The sequence below is a fragment of the Aedes albopictus genome, chromosome 3 (genome assembly GCF_035046485.1).
Source record: "Aedes albopictus strain Foshan chromosome 3, AalbF5, whole genome shotgun sequence".
In the NCBI taxonomy this organism is placed as follows: domain Eukaryota; kingdom Metazoa; phylum Arthropoda; class Insecta; order Diptera; family Culicidae; genus Aedes; species Aedes albopictus.
In genome coordinates, this window is record NC_085138.1 from 237,042,335 (window position 1) to 237,065,267 (window position 22,933).

The 22,933-nt window shown below is 41.3% G+C and overlaps 3 protein-coding genes and 1 long non-coding RNA gene across 4 annotated transcripts in view; 3 read left to right on the plus strand and 1 right to left on the minus strand.

Annotated features, from left to right (window-relative positions):
- Window positions 1-1,751, plus strand: part of LOC109431321 (zinc finger protein 287) — a 31,528-nt gene extending 29,777 nt beyond the window's left edge. Inside the window, exons 2-3 of the mRNA XM_029868407.2 lie at window positions 765-1,462; window positions 1,522-1,751. Coding sequence (XP_029724267.1) covers window positions 765-1,462; window positions 1,522-1,663 — 840 coding nt within the window. The 3' untranslated portion in view covers window positions 1,664-1,751. The remainder of the gene's footprint in view (window positions 1-764; window positions 1,463-1,521) is intronic.
- LOC134291647 (uncharacterized) overlaps window positions 1-22,933 on the plus strand; it is a 239,659-nt gene that overhangs the window by 170,961 nt on the left and 45,765 nt on the right. The window lies entirely within an intron of this gene.
- LOC109431319 (zinc finger protein with KRAB and SCAN domains 7-like) lies at window positions 10,672-12,637 on the minus strand. Its single transcript, XM_062856475.1, has 3 exons — window positions 12,244-12,637; window positions 11,008-12,058; window positions 10,672-10,947 (listed from the first exon to the last, which is right to left on the minus strand). Exons 1-3 carry the CDS (start codon window positions 12,548-12,550, stop codon window positions 10,791-10,793), a joined length of 1,515 nt encoding a protein of 504 aa, XP_062712459.1. The 5' UTR covers window positions 12,551-12,637; the 3' UTR covers window positions 10,672-10,790.
- LOC109432021 (zinc finger protein Xfin) lies at window positions 20,070-21,507 on the plus strand. Its single transcript, XM_019708325.3, has 2 exons — window positions 20,070-20,429; window positions 20,513-21,507. Exons 1-2 carry the CDS (start codon window positions 20,232-20,234, stop codon window positions 21,440-21,442), a joined length of 1,128 nt encoding a protein of 375 aa, XP_019563870.3. The 5' UTR covers window positions 20,070-20,231; the 3' UTR covers window positions 21,443-21,507.

The window sequence follows — 22,933 nt, forward strand, 5'->3', positions numbered from 1 at the left end:
AATGTTGCGGTATTTGTTCCTAATGTGTTGCGGTATTTGTTCCTATTGTTGCGGTATCCCATTGAAATCATATGGGATACCGCAACATTAGGAACACTACCGCAATAATAGGAACACAGCAGAAAACACATTAAGGAAAATATTTTTTTAAAATAGGTTTTTGGGCAAATCTTAAGCAAACAAATGGTGCAATCTCATAATTTAAGCACAATACATCTATTAAAAATACCTTTTGGTACCATTTCAGTCGAAAAAGTGCTCAATTGCCATTACCGCAACATTAGGTACTACCACAACGATGGGAACAATTACCCTATTGGTCCTAGTAGGGGGAAAGTTGGGAAAGGGTCCAGGCTTTGCTATTAGCTGTCCTGCAGCTCCACCTGGTCCACTCTTCAAAAAAAAAACTATATTTAAGGTGAAACATCAGAAAATACAAGTATGGCCACAATAGCCGACATGAATCCCTTCTCACGTTTTCAAGAGCTCTCTTCTTGAAAATTCGTAAACAAATATTCCTAGTTCAATATTCCAAATATTCGTAGTTCCATGTTTCGTTCGTCAGATTTGTACCTCTAAAGTTTGTATGCAAAGTGAAATGGGATTTCTTGATGTTTCACCTTAACTCGAACAAATTTGTAGCTTGTAGCTAAACATAGTCTTTCGTTAGTTAGTTTCAAAAATGTGCAACAGGAACATGAGGAACAACTTTTCTAAGGGATAATCAAGCCTCCACTACTACTTAGTTACTTTTTTTGTTTCAGGTCGATGAAAGTGACGGTCTGCCAAACAAAATTTGCCAAAAATGCCGCAAATGTGTTATAGAATTTGCCGAGCTCGAAACTCGTTGCCAAGAAGTGTACGAAGTTCTCCAGCAAGTATCGGAACAAGTATTGGACACACAGAGCTGTCCCGAAACATCGCATGAAGAAGCGATTGTGGACGATACAAGATCGATTGAAGTTCTAGACGCTATTGACGACAATGAGCAATCAGCAGAAGAGATTGTATACCTCGACGAACAAGAACTCGTCGAGTCTGGTAGTATCGAAGAGCTAGAAGTTTCAAAGTCGTCATCCCGCAGAAAGGGCAAGAGCTGTCCAGTATGTGGAAAATTTGTATCTCAGCTTAGCAAGCACCTACCGATGCATTCCGACGTAAAACGGCATGCTTGTTCGTTTTGCAATAAACAGTTCGCCCACGACACCACACTCAGGAAGCACGTCAATTCGGTTCATCTCAAACTGAAGAGGTATCAATGCAAACTGTGTCAGGAGTCTTTCACGGATCCTAGCTCACTTCGGTATCACAATGTAACGAAACATCAGGACACCAAAAATTATACCTGCACCATCTGTGATAAGTCGTACTACACGTCGACGGGACTTCAGCAGCACAACAGTCTGAACCATGAACAGCGCAAGTTCAAATGCGAGGAATGTGGCAAAATGTTTGCAATGAGGTATAAGATTATCTGTTTCCATAAATATTGTCAATTACTTATAATGTTGTGCCTTGCAGATACCATTTGAAGGACCATGAGAAAACTCACACGGACGTACGGCCCTATGCCTGCAATTTATGTGACAGAACTTTCAAGAGATCTAAAAATTTGAACGAACATTTGTCTGTTCATGAGGGTAAAACCTCAGGTAAAACCTAACAAACTAAAATAAGGGCATGTTTGACAGTCTGAGATAATGAAAAAGCAGATGTTAGGTATACGTTGCATAAAAAATACGAATACTGAATTGTGTTTTGTATTATTTAAAGGCCGAAACAAATTGAATGGTTTCATCGGCCTTATCCGTTGCAATAAAATTTATCGCGCAAAGCTGTGCGAAAACGCTAATAGATAGGCACAGTTGCATTTAATCGCTTCGATATGTTCTGCGCGGTTAATACTTGGATAGTTTCTTGATATTTTTTGAATATTTTTTTTTAAATAGGGAGGTACAAATAGAGTGATATTGTTGAAGGAATCTCTGGAGGAAGCTATGGGAAAACTGCTTCAGTGCATTCGTAACAGGGTGGCCACACAAAACCAAAATTGAAATTCCCGCATTTTTCCCGACTTTTTCCCGCATTGATTTTGAAATTTCCCGACTTTTCTACATACACCTGTGGAGCATGTAAAACATCCAAGAATCCAAGCTTCTAAGTGGATCTGTAAATCTTACTGAAATATTTACAATGCCATTGTGATGCTGTTACAATTTTACAATATTTTGGAGACGTTAACATCGAAAGAAATTTACATGAAACATATGCTTGAAATTTGCTTCTAATTCTGGATGTCTTATAACGTTAACCTATACTTGAAAATATTTGTGTCGGACCATTGTTTGAATTAACCCAGGGTAACGCAAAAAAAAATCAGCAGATGTGCCTACAAGTACCTACAAATTGGCTTAACATTATTTCAGTATAAGATGTTTCTTCTTTCTTTTGACATTTAAGATTTCAGGACAATGTTTCATCAGCAAACTCTGAAGAACCCCAAGAAGCACATAAAGAAATTCTTCAGATTTGCATTAGGAATTATGGTTAAAAACTCTTCTACAATGTTCATACATATGTCTGTCTGTTACGTTTGTAAATTGTTGTGAACATTTTGTCTGTTTATTTTGTATGTTTTACTAAGGTTTGTACATTTGTCCCTGAGATTTAATGTGCATTTGTAGCGCTCCAAAAATTTCAGGAGCGATCCAGTACAAAACGCACAAGCTGCCCCTAACACGGACATCAAATTGTAGACGGTCTTGTGTTGTTGCCCGAATCTGGATGCCCCTTTAGGATTAGAAATTCCTAGACCAAAACAAGCTATGAATGCCGCAACAGATGCTGCGAACTAAAAGGCGAACTGCCAGAAAAAATACGATTACAGGATTGACTGATGGACCAAGAACAAAAATGAAACCTCGTCATCCTGGGTTCGGACTTAGTTATCTATTTGGATAACTGGGCACAATTTATGTTATGTGTTGCATGTTTGTGTTTTGTGCATTTGTAATGTTCCATTTTATTTTGCGTATCTAAGTTCCCAGACGTGGGGCTCGATGCGGAAAATAAAATGAGCATTCGTAAGGTTCCAATGTTTTCGTTACATTGGCGCCCAACGTAAAAAATCCACGTTCATGTTAAAGTTTAGTGTTTCTTTGTTGATCCATCTGGTTTAGGTTACGTAAACTTAGAGTAGATCAGATATGAGTGTCCGCAACAATAAAGATATATAAAGGATAAGTGCTTGGTTGATGTCAGTTCTTTGGTCGTTGGCTAATGGCGTTAGATCATACCCTTTGCTAGGATTCGCTGGCGTAATTAGTTTTAGGTTAGCCTGGTGGCAATCAGTTTTAAGTTAGCCTGGTGGCAATTAGTTTAAGGTTAGCCTGGTGGCAATTTAACTCGCGGAGTTATCTGGTAAGCGTTTGGCTTACGTAATTAAGTTAGTCTGGTGACACCAAATAAAATGATCATCGCTGCCATCAACCGACCACTTGGAAGGATGGTAAATATGAGTTTTCTAGAATTTTTCAAGAATCGCGATTTCGATTCTTGAAAAATTCTTCCGCTGTTGCTGGTGTTGTGTTACGTTTGTAATATAGTTAATACGTTGTAAAGTAGTTTTAAGAATTTTCCATGGATTGCATTCTCCAATTCATGGAAAATTCTTCGATTGTTGCAGGGAGTGTGTTACGTTTGTAAATTGTTGTGAACATTTTGTCTGTTTATTTTGTATGTTTTACTAAGGTTTGTACATTTGTCCCTGAGATTTAATGTGCATTTGTAGCGCTCCAAAAATTTCAGGAGCGATCCAGTACAAAACGCACAAGCTGCCCCTAACACGGACATCAAATTGTAGACGGTCTTGTGTTGTTGCCCGAATCTGGATGCCCCTTTAGGATTAGAAATTCCTAGACCAAAACAAGCTATGAATGCCGCAACAGATGCTGCGAACTAAAAGGCGAACTGCCAGAAAAAATACGATTACAGGATTGACTGATGGACCAAGAACAAAAATGAAACCTCGTCATCCTGGGTTCGGACTTAGTTATCTATTTGGATAACTGGGCACAATTTATGTTATGTGTTGCATGTTTGTGTTTTGTGCATTTGTAATGTTCCATTTTATTTTGCGTATCTAAGTTCCCAGACGTGGGGCTCGATGCGGAAAATAAAATGAGCATTCGTAAGGTTCCAATGTTTTCGTTACATTGGCTCCCAACGTGGGGCGTTGTGCATTTATAAGGTTCCAATGTACTTTTCGTTACATGTCCTAAGGAATTCGCGCAAGAAGCTTTTCATGTTTTCCATTGGTAACACCAGGAATTCCTTACCTGGTGACTTAGGTAATTGCAGGGAGATTTTCTATGAACTCATTCAGAAATTTCTAGAAATACCGTTAAATACTCCTGAAAAGTAGGATTTCAGGAAATCCTTCACTAGCAAATTAATAAATAATTTTAAAGTTTCAATGAAAACATTAATTGAAACCAGCCAAGGGCTGAAAGACTCTTAAATAAAGACAAATCAATCAATCAAATTAATTGAAACTTGTCCCAAAGCTCAGCCAGATATTTCGGCCAAAAATCTAACTATTACAAGAAACTACTACAGAAAAAATCTGGCTAGAATCTCTAAAATTATATCAATAATTTCTTCATGGTCTCAATCAGAAAATCGTTTTCAAAGTTCGTTCCATTGACAAGAATTTTCTGAATACCACCAGAGTTCCAGGGGTTTTCAGCTAAAATAAATTTGTTAAGTTTTTCCTGACAGTAGACAGTCGAAACTTTGCAAACTACGTGATTCCTCGATTATACTCTGTAGAAAATCATTGAAAGAATTTCATACTCTTCTAGTTATAATATTTTTTTTTTTTTTGCGCATGATTTTGATGATTTCTGGTTAACGTCATTATTAAGCTATGATTAACCATGTATCAGTAGGTCTGCTTAAAAGGCACGTTTTCCTCCATTTAGGAAATTTGTACCAAATAACAGGCCAAAAATTTTCTAAGAAAATATTGGAGAACTATTACTCTGTTATTATGTTATCTCAACGAATGTTGGAGAAGTATTTCAATCAAAATTTGGCTACCAAAATTATTTTTTGCGATACTTTTTCACATTTCGTAGATTAGGTTTTTTATTTAGTCGTTCAAAACTTAATTTTTAAAAAATATGATTTAAAATATGTTTTGCCTAAATTTAAGGTCTAATTGTTGACTCAAGCATCTAGACAATCAAAACATGTCACCCGCATAATCTCTATCAAACAAGAAATCACTCGTAATTTTGAATCCAATGCTCATCTGCATCATTTGGTTTTTGAGTTTCCTGCGTGAAACGTCTGAAATTGTGTAAGAATCTGGATTTAAAGTAAGTCAAGTGCTAAATCTAGGTATAGGTTTACATTCGCTACACATCATTTTGAAAATTCCCGATCATAAAAAAAATTCCCGACTTTTTCCCGCATATTTCCCGATGGATTTCAATTCCCGACTTTTTCCCGCATTTCCCGATTTTCCCGAGTCTGTGGCCACCCTGAAAGAAGTCTCTGTAAGAATTTGTTAAGGAATCATGGCAGGTATGCCTGAAACATTACTTTGAACAAGCTCTGAATCCATCACTATCGGAACCCCGCAAGACGGCCATGGAGGAAAGAATCCTTTCGAAGTCCCATGAGAAATTTGTAAATGAATGCCTGGAGGAATTCTTTTTTTTTTTTTTTGCTAGGTTTCTAGCTGCACTCTAAATAGAGTGGAAACCTCTACACTAGACCCGAAGATAGAAAAGAGTACGTAATCTTTCAGAAGCAGTTTTCCAGCCGTACGCGGAAAATGATATCCATTAAGACACTGTTGCCTACTGACTCAGAAAGTTACGGTAGAAGGTTGGAAAGTTTTCAATTGGTCAGTCAGTCAGGATTTGCCTAATGTAGTGTTATGGTCACACGGTTTGTATTTGTCGTCTTGTTCGATTTTGTGGTATGGTTCAATATGTTTTTCTTCTCGTTAAGTCAGTTGTCGTATGTTTGTTTTTTTTTTTCATCGAATCAATCAAACCCTGTATCACAGACAAACAGACGTAACACTTCGAACATTTTTTGATTCAAATCATAGTCACGGAAACATATTCGCCCAATGCTAAAATGACTAAGTTTGGCCGACCATCAACTAGGTGGCGGTAGTGAGCAAACGTCAAACTCGAACAAAAACTATGTGAGCGCCACAGGTGGGTAGTTGGCCAACTATCAAATTTTGAAAAAGATCGTTAAATCGAAGTACGATGGGAATCATCAGAGTGTTACGTCTGTTTGTCTGTGCCTGTATGTTAAAATATAGTCGATCCTGTGTCAAATTGTTTTCTTGATTTCGCTAATCGTTTTCTACTTCTCTGTGTTCATCTCTTGTGTCCTTAAATTGTCATCGGCCCAAAACCCACAGAAACGTGCAACTGAACTTCTGATAATTTTCTGTTGGTGTCAAAATGCCATCTAAGAGATAAACAAAAATACGTCAAGTTGGTCAGTTGATTGCAATAAAGTTTTAAAATAATAAAGATTGCTTGTCAACTATTATGTATTCGTCCTCCTACAAATACTATGAAAAATGTTCAAATTCGTTCAATTGTCCTATCGGTCCTACCTAGATATACCATGTCATTTTCTCAAGCGTAGCCTAGAAATGTCAACCTAGTCATACACAAGAAACGTTGTTCAGTTGATAAAAAGCAGTCAGTTTTTGTCCAAAATCAAATGTCACGTCGAACGCATTGACGTCGACAATACGTTTAAGTGTTCGCACGTTAGCTTCGAATCTATCAGCACAATTAAGTGCTGCAAATCTCCTTCCCACTATTAATTCTTCGGTCGATTAATAAAGCAATTATATTTAAAGAAAACTAGCTGTCCCGGCAAACTTTGTCTTGCCCAGCTGTGGTGGTTTGACAACTGATGAGCTCAAAATTGCATCGCACTCTAGATTGGTTTCATTTCGATCGTGTTGATTTCCTTCCCAGTTCATGCAAAATCAGTGTTTTATCAATATTCTTACTTTCCTAGTTGATTTTCGTAACTTTTTATACATATAAACACAGCCACCATGAATACGAATCGAAACGTGCAAGGATCATGCTGATCGGTTCGGCCGTTCGTGAGTTTTGTTGCCTCAAAGGAGCTACAAACTCATTTTTATATATATAGATATGACCAACTAACATTCTAAAAATTCGAAAAAGCGACTATGACATTAATGAATTACTAATCAAAATCAACCGAGAAACGTGGGAAATAGAGCCCAAACAACATTTTGAAGTCAGCTGGCTGTAAAAGGTTCGAAAACCTGTCACAAATCCTACAATACTTTTATTAGGATTTGTAACGATCATCAAAACCTTCTTAAATCCAACCGACTTGGAACTATTGCTTGGGAATAGACTCTAATGAGCCCTGGCGGATCCTCCATGTTTATCGAGCATGTCTGATGCATATGATCAGCCATACTCCATCTGCAGCAGCCGGTTCGTGATGAACCGTTGGAGGCGCATTAAAGTGTTAAAAAGGTGATATGTTTCACTAAAGAACACTACATTACAATAATCAAAATGAAACTCCTTCACTTTAATACCGTCAATCCCTGCGAACTTGGCCAGGGTGAATGAATGCCTGGAGGAATTCATAAAGACATCCCAGGTTGTTTTGTTCCTAACATGACGTTAGTTTGAATTGAATACTAGTAAAAATTCGTGAATTTTAAGCTGCTACACGCTTGCAGCATATGGTTCTAGAAAATCTTTCTCCTTCCCAACCGGAATCGGTTCCAAAATAAAAATCACAAAATTTAGCCATTCAACCACGTATGTTATTTGATAAAATTCTACTTGGCGAAATTTCTTGCGGATTTCGAGAAAAACAAATTGACAATTATGGATGAAATCCTAAATTATTAAAATAATTTACAATAGAGTTAATAAACTATAGAGGACGAATGTCGCTGCTGTTCCCTTCGTTCTCGCTCGCAAACATGTCGGGTATCTATCTGTCAAACTGCATACTTTTTCGCTTTGACACTTATAGCCCGGCCTATCTCCGCCAGCAAGAGATGTTTCGGCAGCGACGCCAGCGACATTCTTCCTCTATAGTTAATTAACTCTATTTAATTTACTCCTTGAGAGAAGTTTCCTGGAACTCTGAATTTTTGATAATCTTGAGTGGACTCGAATTAAAAAAAATATATGGCGGCCATGTGTATTGTGGATTTACCGGCTACTTGTATTCTACCGGTTACTTAAGTAGCCGTTACAAAGTAGCCATTTTCATATAAAAATCAACCTGATTGTCAAAAAATGAATGTCGCTGAGTAGCTAGTGGCAACGAGGAATAGCGCATACAATAAAAATGTTTAAAATCATTTTTAAGTTACTCCCATATAGCCGAGGCGGTAAACGCACGGGTATTCAGCATGACCATGCTGAGGGTGACGGGTTGGATTCCCGGTCGGTCCAGGATCTTTTCGTAAAGGAAATTTCCTTGACTTCCTTGGGCATAGAGTATCTTCGTGCCTGCCACACGATATACACATGCAAAATGGTCATTGGCAGAGGAAGCTCTCAGTTAAAAACTGTGGAAGTGCTCATAGAACACTAAGCTGAGAAGCAGGCTTTGTCCCAGTGGGGACGTTACGCCAAGAAGAGGAGGAGGAAGTTACTCTTTTTATAAAACGGCTACATTGGAGGCCATACTGAAGCGACCGGTAGGAAACAAGTAGCCGGTAAATCCACAATACCGTCAAGGCACCATTCACCGTGGATCTAAGAGGATTCGGGGCAAATAAGGGCTGTCATTTGACACCAGTTTTACAAATATTGTTGGTGCCGCTTTTATTTGCCTTCATTATAGGTTAAAATTAAAGCAATAACCACAGAAGTAGAAAAATTTTCACAAAATTTGGTGATATAGTACAATTAGTAAAGGGTAGTAGGGTCGCCTAATTCCGTGGTAGGTCACCATTCACCGTGGTAGTAGAGACCCATTCACCGTGTATGAGAAATTGTATTCTACTTTGTTTAAAGATGATCAAAACATCCCAGCCAAAGGAATTTTCTTCGTTTAAATTCATTTCAAGTAATAACTTGCAAGATTTTATTAGAAAAAACGAATGTTCTAATTTTTGATTTTTTCTAGATATTTGGGACAATATGGGGCACGGTGAATGGAGACCATTGATTTTTAGGGTACCCATTCACCGTGCCTTTTTGTTTCAATTAAAAAGTACGAGTAATCGTACTTTCTTGTTAAACTTACTTCGGTAATGCAAAATACATACCTGATATGTGAATTTAATTGCTTCTTGGTGGAATAAAAACGTTACTACATTTAGTTTATCGCTTAAATCATCTTAGCGCAGTTTTCGTTTTTTCACTATGAATGCAGTGAACGAGCAGAAACCCGCTTCATGTAAACACACTTTAGTGTCAAAATGATACTTTTAAATGTTTCCAATGAGCGGTTTGACATGTTAACAATACATTAGTGTTGTATTGGTGAAATTGAAGGGAAATTGTCGTATCATTCAATCATAATATGGAAATAATGAAAAAAATTTCGAAGGCACACGGTGAATGGAGCCCCCACGGTGAATGGCGACTTGACGGTATATCGTGTGGCAGGCACGAAGATACTCTATGCTCAAGCAAGTCAAGGAAATAAGAGATGGTCGAAAACCCGAAACCCGACGGGTTCGGGCTTGTAAATTTTGTATAATTCGAGTTCGGGTCGGGTCCGGGTTTGAAAAATTTCAAAATTCTCTGGTACGGGTCGGGTCGGGTTTGGAAAACGTCGGGTGAAAGTCGGGTTTTATGACAGTGTAGATAAATTAATAGGGTGGAGCGGGGCAAGATGGGTCAGTGTCATTTTCGGGCGCATTACTCATGTTTTGATTATGTTAATAATTTTGTTAGATGACCAGCATGAATATACAAAAGTTTGGGGCATTGATTGAAAAATTATTCACTCTCATTGGAAATAAAAAATAAAATGGTTTTTTGCCATTTTTCTTATGCGATACATTGCATATATTCTCCATATAAACGGCCGCAGGGCAAGATGGGTCACCTTCAATTTTGAACGTATTTTTGGAGCATTCAAAAGTTATTTATTTTTTATTACAAGACTATCTCATAAATGACTTCAATCAAGCGGAATGAACGCTCAAAATTATAACATAAAATTATGATAATTTTTTAGTAAAAACATCGATTTTCAAGTCGCCTCAGGACCACTCAAATCGTAAAGTTTTTTATATTCCAAATAAATTTATAAAATGTTTACTAGTAGCTCTTGTTTACTCAGTATGGATATGGAGCAAATTTGAATGCGGAACAAATGTTATATTTTGACGTTTTTCGTTGAGAAAATGTTAATTACTTAAAAAGTGACCCATCTTGCCCCGCACTTTTTTCACGGCACAAAATCGATCACTTTTTAAAACTGCTTCGGGTTCGGATCGGGTCCGGGTTCGACGAAAAAAATGTCCCGGGTCCGGGCGGGTCCAGGTTTTGAAATCAGAAATTGTTCGGTTACGGGTCGGGTTCGGGTCTGAAAAATCTGAAACCCGACCATCTCTAAAGGAAAGGTCCATTAGGAAAAGTTCCTGGGCTGTGTAACGACAGTGTAAACGATACAAAAAAGCTAATCCACGAAACAAGACGATAGTGAAGTTTAAAAAATAGGCTGTCATCACAATAATTTCTGTCAGATTTATATCTATATCAAAACGAATTATTTTATTACTTACAGTTTAGGGTATCCTCTTCCTTGGTGTGTGATTCTTTCCGGTGCACTTCCATAACTGCGGAATCCTTATAAAGAATTCCACAATCTGGCGCATCGCACAGAAAATATCGACTACCCTCATGGGTGCCCATGTGCTTCGTGGCGGCCATCCTAGGAACGATTGAAGAAAGAAATAAAAACTGATTTGAACCGTGTTAGAAACGTACAAACCTCGACTTGAATATTTTCCCGCATTCACCACAGTGAAAAGAAGGGGGCTGTTTCCGCCGGGGCGCGTGTTTCTTAGCCGTCTCTGACAATTCATAGTCATAATGAATCTGGCGATGTTTCAGGCAGTCTTCGATGTTCTCAAATGTACTTGCGTCGCATTGCGAACATTCAAATGAACCGGTTCGGAGCGAATCGAACTCGTCTGCATGCTTGGTTTTGAGGTGCTCCAGCAATGCATAGGGGAGTTCGAACTGGTCAGTACAAACCATACAGCTCAACTGAGGTGTTGCCTTTTTTTCGTACTTTTCATGTAGGTTCTGATGGCGAACGAGGTTGCGATTTCGCTTGAAGTCTGCTCCACACAGTGTGCAGACGAACGGTCGCTCCTGCGTATGAACACGATAGTGATCGTTGAGAATGGTTTTGGTAGGAAACTTCTTCTGACATGTTTCACAGGTGTACTGCCTCTCCAAATGCTGCATCGTTATGTGTTGGCGCAGTTCGTTCTGGCTGTAGTACGGCTTATCACAATGAGGACACTTGAATGTCTTTCCCGTATGGCGACCCTCGTGGATCCGGAGCGTGCTCCTATCGGTAAAGGTTCTCGGACAATAAGCACACTGATTATCTTTAATATTCAGGTGAATTCGTAAGTGCTTCTTCAGGGTATTTCGACCGCGATAAGTGTTCTTACAATAGATACACTGGACCAGCGGAATAGATCGGTTTCCAAGCTTAATGAATCCGGACGACTGGACCTGCATGGCATCATCCAGCATTTGCTGTTGCTCGGCCGTTATTCGATAGGAAGCGTTCGCCGAGTGGCTACCTCTATCCTCTTCCGAAGTATATCGCACATCTTCCTCGTGTAGATCAGTTACCATATCTTCAATTCCGGATATTTGCTCATCTTCCAATCGTTCAACCAACCCTTCTTCCATGTTACTGTCATCTTCTGTATCGTGCGATGGTTTGTCAATAAGGTATTCTTCTATCGCCTCAGGTACAGTTTCTTCGATTTGGGGGCATTCAGTTTTAGCTACTGGACTTGCTAAAAGAGAATAAGAAACTTTAATTCAGGATACTATAGGTTTTGACTACTCTTTTAACAAAACTAAATGAAGACTAGGGATCTATATATCAATGGATGTTAAGACCTTTGAGAACTCAGTGACTATTGCTATCCAGTGCTCTTTTCTCTAAATAAATTATGTATTCCCACCAGAATTAACTCACCAACACGGTCCTCATCCGGCAGTTCCAGCACCTTGCCCAATATCTCGTAAGACCTCTCGCATGCCGCTTCGAACTGGACGAACTGCTCCATACAGTGGACACACTTCGCACATATTCTGTTCGGTAAACCATCGCCTTCGTCGACTTTGGTCAACAGAACGTCCACCAGGCTTGCAAGCCGGTCGTTCAGTTGCAGTTCCTCGGTGAAAATCGCCACGCAGTTCTCGTCCGACAAGCAGAACCGGCAAAGTTGGTCGAATTTGTCACGCAACTGATACAGATCCATGGTGACCGGTTCTCGTTCCATCCGGCTAAAGATATCCACGACAAGAATATGGTAAAAATTTGGTAATATTTTTTTGGTTTCTTACGAGATTTTAATAAAACTAATGGTTTGGCAAAAATACGAACCGCTTTATAAACAAAAATAAACAATGTTTCATTTTCCACGCGTTCCTTGCAAGGATAACATTGTTTGCAGGGGTGCACAAGATTTATGGTTTATTCGAACAATTGCTAAACAAAATAAAATTTTTAAATTATTCTCTATAGCTCTAGAATCTAAAAATTATTTTGATTCGCTGATGCACACTATTTTTATTTCGCTGGAAACCAGCAAAATTTTGCTGGTTTTTGACATGCTGTAAAACCAGCAATCCATCCAGTAAAATATGTCTTGCTGGTTTTTCAGTAATTTTGACAGCTTGTTATGCTGGTCGTTCAGCAATTTTGTCCGAGCTCGAATCCGGCCGGATTTTTTTTGTTTTTTTTTTTCTTTTCAGCCAAAATAAAAATGTATAAAAATGTGCGTTTTAACTTGATTTTTAGTAATCATAGGTAAGTAAATTCGATGAGAACTCATCAATTAAGTGATACAATTAAATAAGGTGTTAATAGTGTTAATACGACAAAAAATTAAAAAAAAATCAGGTGATTTTCTGGTCCTCCGGCTTGTGCAGTGCCTCGGGCAGGAGTGCGCAAAATGTGTCAAGGAAATTCCCATGGGGAAATGCTAAGTCACAGACAAACAGACGTAACACTTCGAACAATTTACGATTCAAATCATAGTCACGGAAACATATTCGCCCAATGCTAAAAGGACTATGTTTGGCCGACCACCAACTAGGTGGCGGTGGTGAGTGTTGCGACGCCGCACCTTAACACAATTTTCTGGGCCGGTCTAAAGAATGAACCCGTCTAGTCATAGCATAAGACCAACATGACAGTTTGCGCGATATGATTTGTGTTTGCAGATGAAGCGAAAGGGAAGATAGTAAACAGAAAACAGATGATGAAAGTGAATTGATAAAGATTATCGCCATCAACATTTTATCGTAATCATTACAAAAAAGTATCTGATTGTAAGGCAGTGAATTTATTTAGAATAATATTGTTAGTTGAGGTGTAAAACTCCATCCAAAAACCTGTTGTGTTGCGGAGTACTGCGTACGATCTCGTTGGTAAGAATCTGCGATTGAAAAGATAGTTACGTGCAATAGAATGTAAATACTTACCTGAATATCCCATTAGCCGGGGTGAACCAATTCCAAATACCTAAAAATACCTATCAAGGAATTAGGAAGAAAGGGACTGCCAATCCGGTGATAAACGACGTAAGTAGTTGCATATAGAGAAACCACGAAATCACTCACTTGTTAATATAAACTATTTATGTACTCAGTGATCAAATCCAACCAGCTAGTTTAGGGTAAGAGTACCCATTGTCAACTCGAGAGAAAATTAGAAGTAGCGGAGAAGGAAACCACTTCTTGTGAGTATTAATTTAGTTTAGTTTTATGAATATGTAATTGATGGAAAATATATTGCAGTTTTAAGCATTGCTGAAAACCAGTCGGCTGCTATAGGAATTTTGGTTTCCCTTCGGGAACATTCTTAAAAAAGAAGTGACACCCGCGAAGTGATTCCCGCGTAGTGAAAAGTGTCAAGTGAGGAGTGAAAACCTGCAGCAAGATGGCTTCCGATGCAGAATCGACCCACGACCAAACCATCATGGACCTGACGGCGACTCCGTGCGCCATCTGTGGCCCGTCTACGCGCGACGAAGTGATGGTCGGCTGTGATGGATGTGCGGAATGGTTCCACATCCGTTGCGTGGGCATCGAGGAGGGCAAACTGCCGAAGAAGTGGTACTGCCAAAACAAGGCCTGTCAGGAGTACCAGCAGAAGCAGAAGGACGCCAAGAAGCAGGCTCGCACCCGAAAAAACGGCAACGAGTCGGACAAATCCAGCGTCAGCTCTCGCCTAGCTTCGTCTAGCGTGGAAGCGAAGGTGCGAGCGCTAGAGGAGAAACAGAAGCGACAGTACGAGGAGATGGAAGCGGAGCTGCTGCTGCAGAAAAAGGAAAGGGAGATGCAGCGTACGTTCGAGCAGCGAAAGACGGAGTTGGAGCTGCAGATGCGCGCTGAAGAGGAAGAAGAACAAAGGCAATGGCAAGCAAAGATGCTCCAAAAGAAGAAGGAGCAGATTCTGCGGCTGAAGGCGAACTTGGAGTCGTCGTTCGAGATGCAAATGGCGGCGATGGATGAGGAGTTAGCGGAACTTTCGGGTCAAAAGTCGAAGCTGGCGCCGAAAGTAGTCAAGGACGTTTCGCGAGCGGGACCTTCCGGCAAAATCAACAAAAACGTGTTGGAGCTGAGAAAGGCGAACGCGAAGAAACTAACGCGAGACTACGAGAGCACCGACGAAGGAGACGAGGACGACGAAAACTCCGACGATTCCGATCTGTCAACCCAGAGTTCGGATTCTTCCATGGAAGCTAGAGCGAGAAAAAGCGTTCCAAGGAAGACGTGCAAGAAAGTGGGAAGTGTCAGCCAAAACGGGCTGGGGAAGCAGCAGACCGGACCGACGAAGGCCCAGCTGGCCGCGAGGATGGGGTTAACTTACAAACTCCCAAAATTCTCCGGCAAACCAGCGCAATGGCCATTGTTCTACGCGGCCTACAAAGTGTCCAACGATGTCTGCGGCTACATGAACCACGAGAACCTGATGCGACTACAGGAAGCCCTGGAAGGTGACGCTCTCGAGCTGGTGTCCGGGCAGTTGCTACTTCCCGAAACCATTCCACAGGTCATCGAGAAGCTGCGCCGGCACTTCGGCCGCCCGGAACAATTGCTTCAATGCCTGCTGGACAAGGTGAACCAGCTGGAACCCCCGAGGGCGGACAATCTGAGGAGTTTTGTTCCATTCGGAAACACGGTGGAGCAACTCTGTGGCCATCTGGAGGCAGCGGATCTACGGTCACACCTCGTCAACCCGCTGCTGATAAAGTCGCTGGTCGCCAAACTGCCGGATCGGGAAAAGCGTGAGTGGGTCCACTACCGGCGAGGTCGAGGGGAAACAACCTTGAGGACGCTGACGGATTTCCTGATGGACATCGTGGCAGACGCCTGCGAAGCTAACGTTGATGAGTTCAATCAACCGCCGTCGTCGGAATCAGATTCCCAATCCGAAGAGGAGAGTTCGAATGAGGCTGGACTATACTGTCACTACGGAGCCAGCAGTTCGACCGATAACGCAAGCGAAGACAGAATGATGAAACCGTGCAATATGTGTCAATCCATGGACCATCGTCTGCGGCACTGCGTAGATTTCAAGGAGTTACGGTACGCTGAGCGCTTGAAGCTGGTGACCCGCGAGAAGTTGTGCCATGTCTGCCTCAACGAGCACGGCGGTAAGTGCAAGTTCAAAATCCGCTGCAACATCGGCGACTGCAGAGAGTTCCACATCTCGCTCATGCATCCGGTCGGAAACACGGTCAAGATGAGTGCACCCATAAGGACAAACTGTACGGTCTTGTTTCGGATCGTTCCGGTACAGCTGCACTGCGGAGGCAAAACAGTTTCGGTGTTGGCGTTCCTGGACGAAGGATCTTCTGTAACGCTGGTGGAGAAAAAGCTCGCCGACCGTCTGGGCGCAGTCGGAATACAAGAGCGATTGACCATCTGGTGGACGGGAAACACGTCGAGAGAGGAAGACTCCCGAAGAATAAGTCTTTGGGCGTCGGGAACAGGCGCTGCAGCCGGCGGCGAGATGCTGTTACATACAGTGCACACGGTGGACAAGTTGATGCTGCCACATCAAAAGTTGGATTCGGAGGAGCTTGCAGCGCAATACGAGCACATGCGAGGGCTGCCCATCGAATCGTACGACGGACAACCGCAGTTGCTGATTGGGGTAAATAATATCCACGCGTTTGCACCGATGGAGGCAAAGGTGGGTACGCCAATGGAACCGATTGCGGTTCGCACCAAATTTGGATGGACGGTGTATGGACCGCGGCAGACAACCTCGGCGACGGCCTGTAACTATCTCGGCTGCCACCGGCAGATAAAAGAGGATCTGCCGCCCGAATCACTCAGGAGGAACTATGCGTTGGAAGAATCGGTGGTGTTTATTCCGCGGGGAACCGCAGAGAAGAAAGCGCGAACCTCGGAGCGAACCACTCAACTCGGAGATGTTCGCTACGCAATCGGATTGCTGTCGATGGACCGAGAACAAGAAGATACGTTTCGTCATCCGGACAGATCCGGAAGAACCACCACGAACATGGCGGTTCTCGTTCATCGCTCTACGGAGCCTAGAAGAGACGAAATCGGTGACACCGGTGCATTTGAATCGTGGCATCTTGCAGATGGCGAAGGAGAGAGTCCTGGGCTCGGTCCTGGGAGCGATCTGGGATCCAAGTGGGGACCAGCGTTCTCGACGAGGCACAGCGGCGAGTTCTTGCCGCACCTGTACGAGGAAAAGCGGCCGACAAGAAGGCTCGTCACAAGTGCAGCAAAACCGGAGAAAACCAAGATCGATCGGCGTAAGGAGAAGCGTAGGGCGATGCGCGCGCTTGATGAGGGGCGCAAGTTGTCGGGCAAGATCCTGCCAATAACACTAGCGAAAGCGGCTGGCAATAGTTGGACGATCAGCAGCCGATCGAAGGGAGCGCTTATTCGTGGTCGACGGGAAATCTCGGAAGTGGTGCGTCAACGAGGCGGTGACCAAGGGCTCAGATGGGTGAGCCCGACAAACCTGTGGACCGCAGATGGTAAGATGCAGGCGAGGCATTGTGAAACTTGCGGCGTTAGAGAGGTGAGGTAAATCCGGAAATGCCTGATGTTACGGGCTGGGGTGTTGCGACGCCGCACCTTAACACAATTTTCTGGGCCGGTCTAAAGAATGAACCCGTCTAGTCATAGCATAAGACCAACATGACAGTTTGCGCGATATGATTTGTGTTTGCAGATGAAGCGAAAGGGAAGATAGTAAACAGAAAACAGATGATGAAAGTGAATTGATAAAGATTATCGCCATCAACATTTTATCGTAATCATTACAAAAAAGTATCTGATTGTAAGGCAGTGAATTTATTTAGAATAATATTGTTAGTTGAGGTGTAAAACTCCATCCAAAAACCTGTTGTGTTGCGGAGTACTGCGTACGATCTCGTTGGTAAGAATCTGCGATTGAAAAGATAGTTACGTGCAATAGAATGTAAATACTTACCTGAATATCCCATTAGCCGGGGTGAACCAATTCCAAATACCTAAAAATACCTATCAAGGAATTAGGAAGAAAGGGACTGCCAATCCGGTGATAAACGACGTAAGTAGTTGCATATAGAGAAACCACGAAATCACTCACTTGTTAATATAAACTATTTATGTACTCAGTGATCAAATCCAACCAGCTAGTTTAGGGTAAGAGTACCCATTGTCAACTCGAGAGAAAATTAGAAGTAGCGGAGAAGGAAACCACTTCTTGTGAGTATTAATTTAGTTTAGTTTTATGAATATGTAATTGATGGAAAATATATTGCAGTTTTAAGCATTGCTGAAAACCAGTCGGCTGCTATAGGAATTTTGGTTTCCCTTCGGGAACAGTGAGCAAACGTCAAACTCGAACAAAAACTATGCGAGCGCCACGGTTGGGCAGTTGGCCAACTATCAAATTTTGAAGAAGATCGTTAAATCGGTGAACGATGGGAATTATCAGAGTGTTACGTCTGTTTGTCTGTGGCTAAGTGTTTGACAATTCTTTTGCTGAGGTTCAACAATTTCAAAATTTGCTGACTCTTCAGCCACAGACAAACAGACGTGTCACTTGGAAGAAAATGCGATAAAAATCATCGTCATGCAAACATAATCGCCCAATGCTAATTATGCTGTGGTACGCAAATCCACTGAGTAGATGGCGGTAGTGAGCAAACGTCAAACAGGAGCAAAAACGATGCGAACGCCATGAGCGAGCGATTTACGAACTACGGAGTATTTGAATAATCCGTTAAAAAGTGAAACGATGGGAAGTGAGTAGAGTGAGACGTCTGTTTGTCTGTGCTTCAGCTATTGTTACTGAATTTTCGGCAAGCTACAGTTTGCTGATCACGTTCCAGCAATTAGTTTTGCTGGATGAAAAAATCAAAATTTAGTGTGTGGCTTTATTCAGATATTTGCGGTGATAGAGCGGTCCCTTCAAGGGTCCCTTGGAAAATACACTGAAATCAATTTCATTGTAATTTAAACGACAAACGCGTTGTTGAATTCAAAAGAATACAATTTTGTTAAATGTACCATAAATTCAGTGGAATTTACTGAAAAATTGTTGTATTGAAGCTATTTTCCATCGTAAGTGTATGGCAATTTTAACCGCCCAGTGTTTTTGAAATACCTTTTTAGCATGAGCACAGTTGATAGTATAAACTACTATTTTCATGGTAAAGATAACAAAAAGGCATAGTTCAGTGATGACACACTCTCGATTTTACTATGGTTGTAGTAGAATTGTGATTAATTTTACTGTTTATGTATAGTCAGCTGTTTGTTGACATGCAAACAGATTTTGTTTCCGTATTCAGTTTTTCAAAGATGGAAAAGTGATTTTCTTCATTAAAATATAGTGAAACGGTATAAATAATGTACGTGAACTAAAAATACCAAGTGAAGGTAAGCCAACATTTCATATAAATATTTTTTTTCTGTTATTCGCTTGCTCATTTGCTATTTTAGACAAGACTTGTCCTGTGGATGTGCTGGACGACGACGGCCTGGACCATTGACGATTTTTCGAACTGACAAAAAGGTACATTCACATTAGTTACGGAACAAGTTCGTTTTTTTTTTCTAATTTGAGGCCATGTGATTTTCAGGATTGGTACTACTGAACACAAGACTAAACAGCTCTTAAAAATTCCCGGTAGTGGATCTGATACGGAAGGATGGATCTAATGGAGAAAACCAGAGTTTGCAGAAAACGGACATGTACCTCGAGTTGTACTACAAAGTATCATCAAAACCAATGCATATATGTTGTATAATATTTGTAGCTTTTATATAGTTAAAAAAAATAAAACTGATTTGAGATTAAACCTATTTGATTTTAAATTACGATAATATACTCAAAAATACTACCACGCTGCAGTAAATCTGGAATACTTAAACTAACTACCTTCTGTTGTATATTCAACTGATGCATGGTATATTCAATAGTAGAGACAACAACCTTAACAACAACACAACAAAATTGTAAAAAATGCCATGTGTCTTCTTATAATAAGTATGATGTCACTTCGGTTGAAAAACGTTGGTGCGAGTCTGTTAATTATAACCCCCATTTTAGTAATTTCGACTATAAAGCTGCTTTCAGTGTATGGTCCCAATTTTGAGGCTAATTTTGATCGACTTTTTCAGAGTTGAACTTTTATGAACACCCCTGCAACAGCACCGGCGACTAAGATGTAAACAAAAAAAATCTGTCATAGTTTGCTTTTTTTTTTTTTTTTTGTGGTGTCAGACGACTGGCTAAGACCGGTCACGGTCCATCTCGCCATATTTTGCTTTGTACCTTCGTTTGTTCAGTTCGCGTGGAATTTCGTCCTGACTAAATTTTGTAATTTCATAGTAATTTCAATAGTAAATTCGATCACATAATTACAACAGTTTCCGGCAACTGTTGGTGTGACAGTGCCAGAAACCCTTTCAGCTATGGACACAATCAATGAGCACGAGAAGAAGACGAAACTTTCGTCGAAACTGTTGGGTCTGTGCCGGACATGTTTGACTGCGGAGGACGAATCTGACGCAGAGCTGTATCCGATTAGCGATATCTTTCTGGAAGAGGATGAAATGACCAGCCAAGTTCAGTCATTCGAGGAAGTGTTGTGCCTGTTTGTGGACAACGAGGTAAGAATGCTTTCGGTATATGATATTGATTAAAATAGGATATAGGATATGAAGGGCCTACTTTTGCCTACTTTTTTCAATAGATTGGCAATCAAAAAGATCAACTCCCCAACATCATGTGCTTGACGTGCATTCAGAAAGCTCGATCAGCGTTTCATTTCATTGAAATGTGCCGCCAGACGGATGGTCTGCTGTTAGAACTTTTGAATGATCAGAAAGGGGAACAGGAGGACACCAAACCAGTAATTGCTGAAGATCCTGGAGAGGTCGAGCAAAAGCCGGAAATGATTATTCCAGAACCGCAAGCTCAAGACATGTTAATTATTGAAGAAACTCCCATGGAAGAAACAGTAGAAGCAGAGGAGCATTTAGAGCTGGAAGTCATTTCTTGCGAGAAACAAACTCCCGTAGAACCCCAGGCAGAACCGTCAAAGCTAAAGCAGCGGCATGTTTGTGAGGTTTGCCAGAAATCATTTACGCAACCGCAAACCCTGAATCGTCACAAGAAGATACACTCCAGGCATAGCGAGCCCGGCAAGCCCTGTCCCTTCTGCGCACGGATGTTTTTGCGTTCGGACGATTTACGCCGACACATTCGGATTCACACCAACGAGCGTCCGTATGCATGTGACATCTGCAACAAGGCCTACAAGCAGTCCTATGAGCTGAAGGAGCACAAAACCCTAGCACATCCGGAGTCGGGCGTTCGGAAGTTGCTCGCTTGCAGTTTATGTGACAAACAGCTGACCACCAGGAACGGACTGTACGTTCATATGAAGGCCCACCGAGGCGAGAAGAACCACATGTGCATATTCTGTGAAAAACGATTCATCACGAGCGGAGAGCTTTCGTCTCACATGAAACACATTCACCCCAGCGAAGTTAACGCGGAGCAGTTTCCCTGTGGGTTCGGAGAGTGTCCGAGGAAGTTCGTTACGAAGGCCGCGTTGCGACAGCATCGGAGCAACAAGCATGGTGTAAAAGATGGAGACACTGGCGGTGATTCTTGCTAATCCACGAGGATATTCGGGTAAGTTACGTTAAGCATTTCTTTATTTGCATAAACGGTTAAGAAATATCAGATGCGACGTTATTTTTTGAGAAATTTCCTTTTTGAATTGCTAAAAATGTTTACTACAGAACATTACGTAAGGCACAATATGACAATTTTAGACCCCCTCCCTCCCCCCACGTAACAACTTTTGTATGGGAGATTGTATGAAGCGTAGCGCTGTATAGACTCCCTTCACTCCCCCCATTGTGTTACGTAATATTTGAATGAACCATAAGGGTACGGCCAGAGTGGACGCGTCACGCGACGCGGATTTCTCATACGATTTGACAGCTCCTTATTATTGATTGTTATTCCTTTGCGTGCAAATTTTCACGTCGCGCCGCGTGACGCGTCCACTCTGGCCGGCACCTAAGGTCCCAAATATGTTTTCTCGTGATGTTTTGTGTTGCAAGTGCTGTATGTTGTGCATTTGTGCAGTTGTTTAATTTATTATGCATTTGTAATGTTCTATTTATTTCTCGAAATCTATCGATCTATCTATATTATGAATTCGATTGGAAATCAAATAACTTTTTTGAGAAAAAATATTTTTGCTAATTTTGGGTTGATTACAACATACATCGGAAGTGACGTATATGATAGTGCATCATTGAACGCACACAGCGCACCCCACCCGGTACTGAAAAAAAGTGTCGCTAGTCGAAAAGTGTCGCTAGTCAAAACGTCGCTATTCGGTTTGGTGCTGGCGCCATAATACCTATAAGGTATCAGGTATCAGAAGGCCGGCTTCAGTCAGAGCCACGTTATCCTCCATTTGGGACATTTGTGCCATCACCATAGTAAAGGCCTATTTCATTATCTATCTGAGGGAAAAGGAAGGAAAAAGGATTAGGATGGGGATAAGGACAAGTAGGGAAATAGGAAACATACCCTGGAAGAGGGTACTAACGTATAAGCGTACCACAATGGATTCGAACAGCGCCCTGAAAAGGGCACTGTAATAACGCATAAATCGTAAAGAGAGCCTATAGTTCTTTACCGCAGTGGGTTAAGAACAACAGAACATCCTGATGGTTTAGGTTTCTAAAGTGAGTTTCACTTAATAAGTGTTTACCGAGTACTCGGAAACGCAGTTGCGCAAAAACTGGACAGTTACATATCAAATGATACGAAGTTCCAAAATCGGATTAACAACTACAAATGAATCAGCTTCATGAAAATTCGCCATGTGATAGCTGAGTCGACAGTGGCCAGTCACTGCTTTGATCAGCATGCTGCAATTCTGCTTTGATAAATTTGTAAGATACTACGCCACCCTTGAAGGTGGCTCAGTACAATACAATTTTTTTTGACGACATGACTCCAAACTATTCCAGTATTGTTTGTGCTGTGTGGCAGGTGTGAATGTGAAGCTTTACCCAACACTTCAATACCGGAATAGCTGGCTCAGGACCGATAAAGTCATGTGATGCTTCAGTGCAAGCTAACT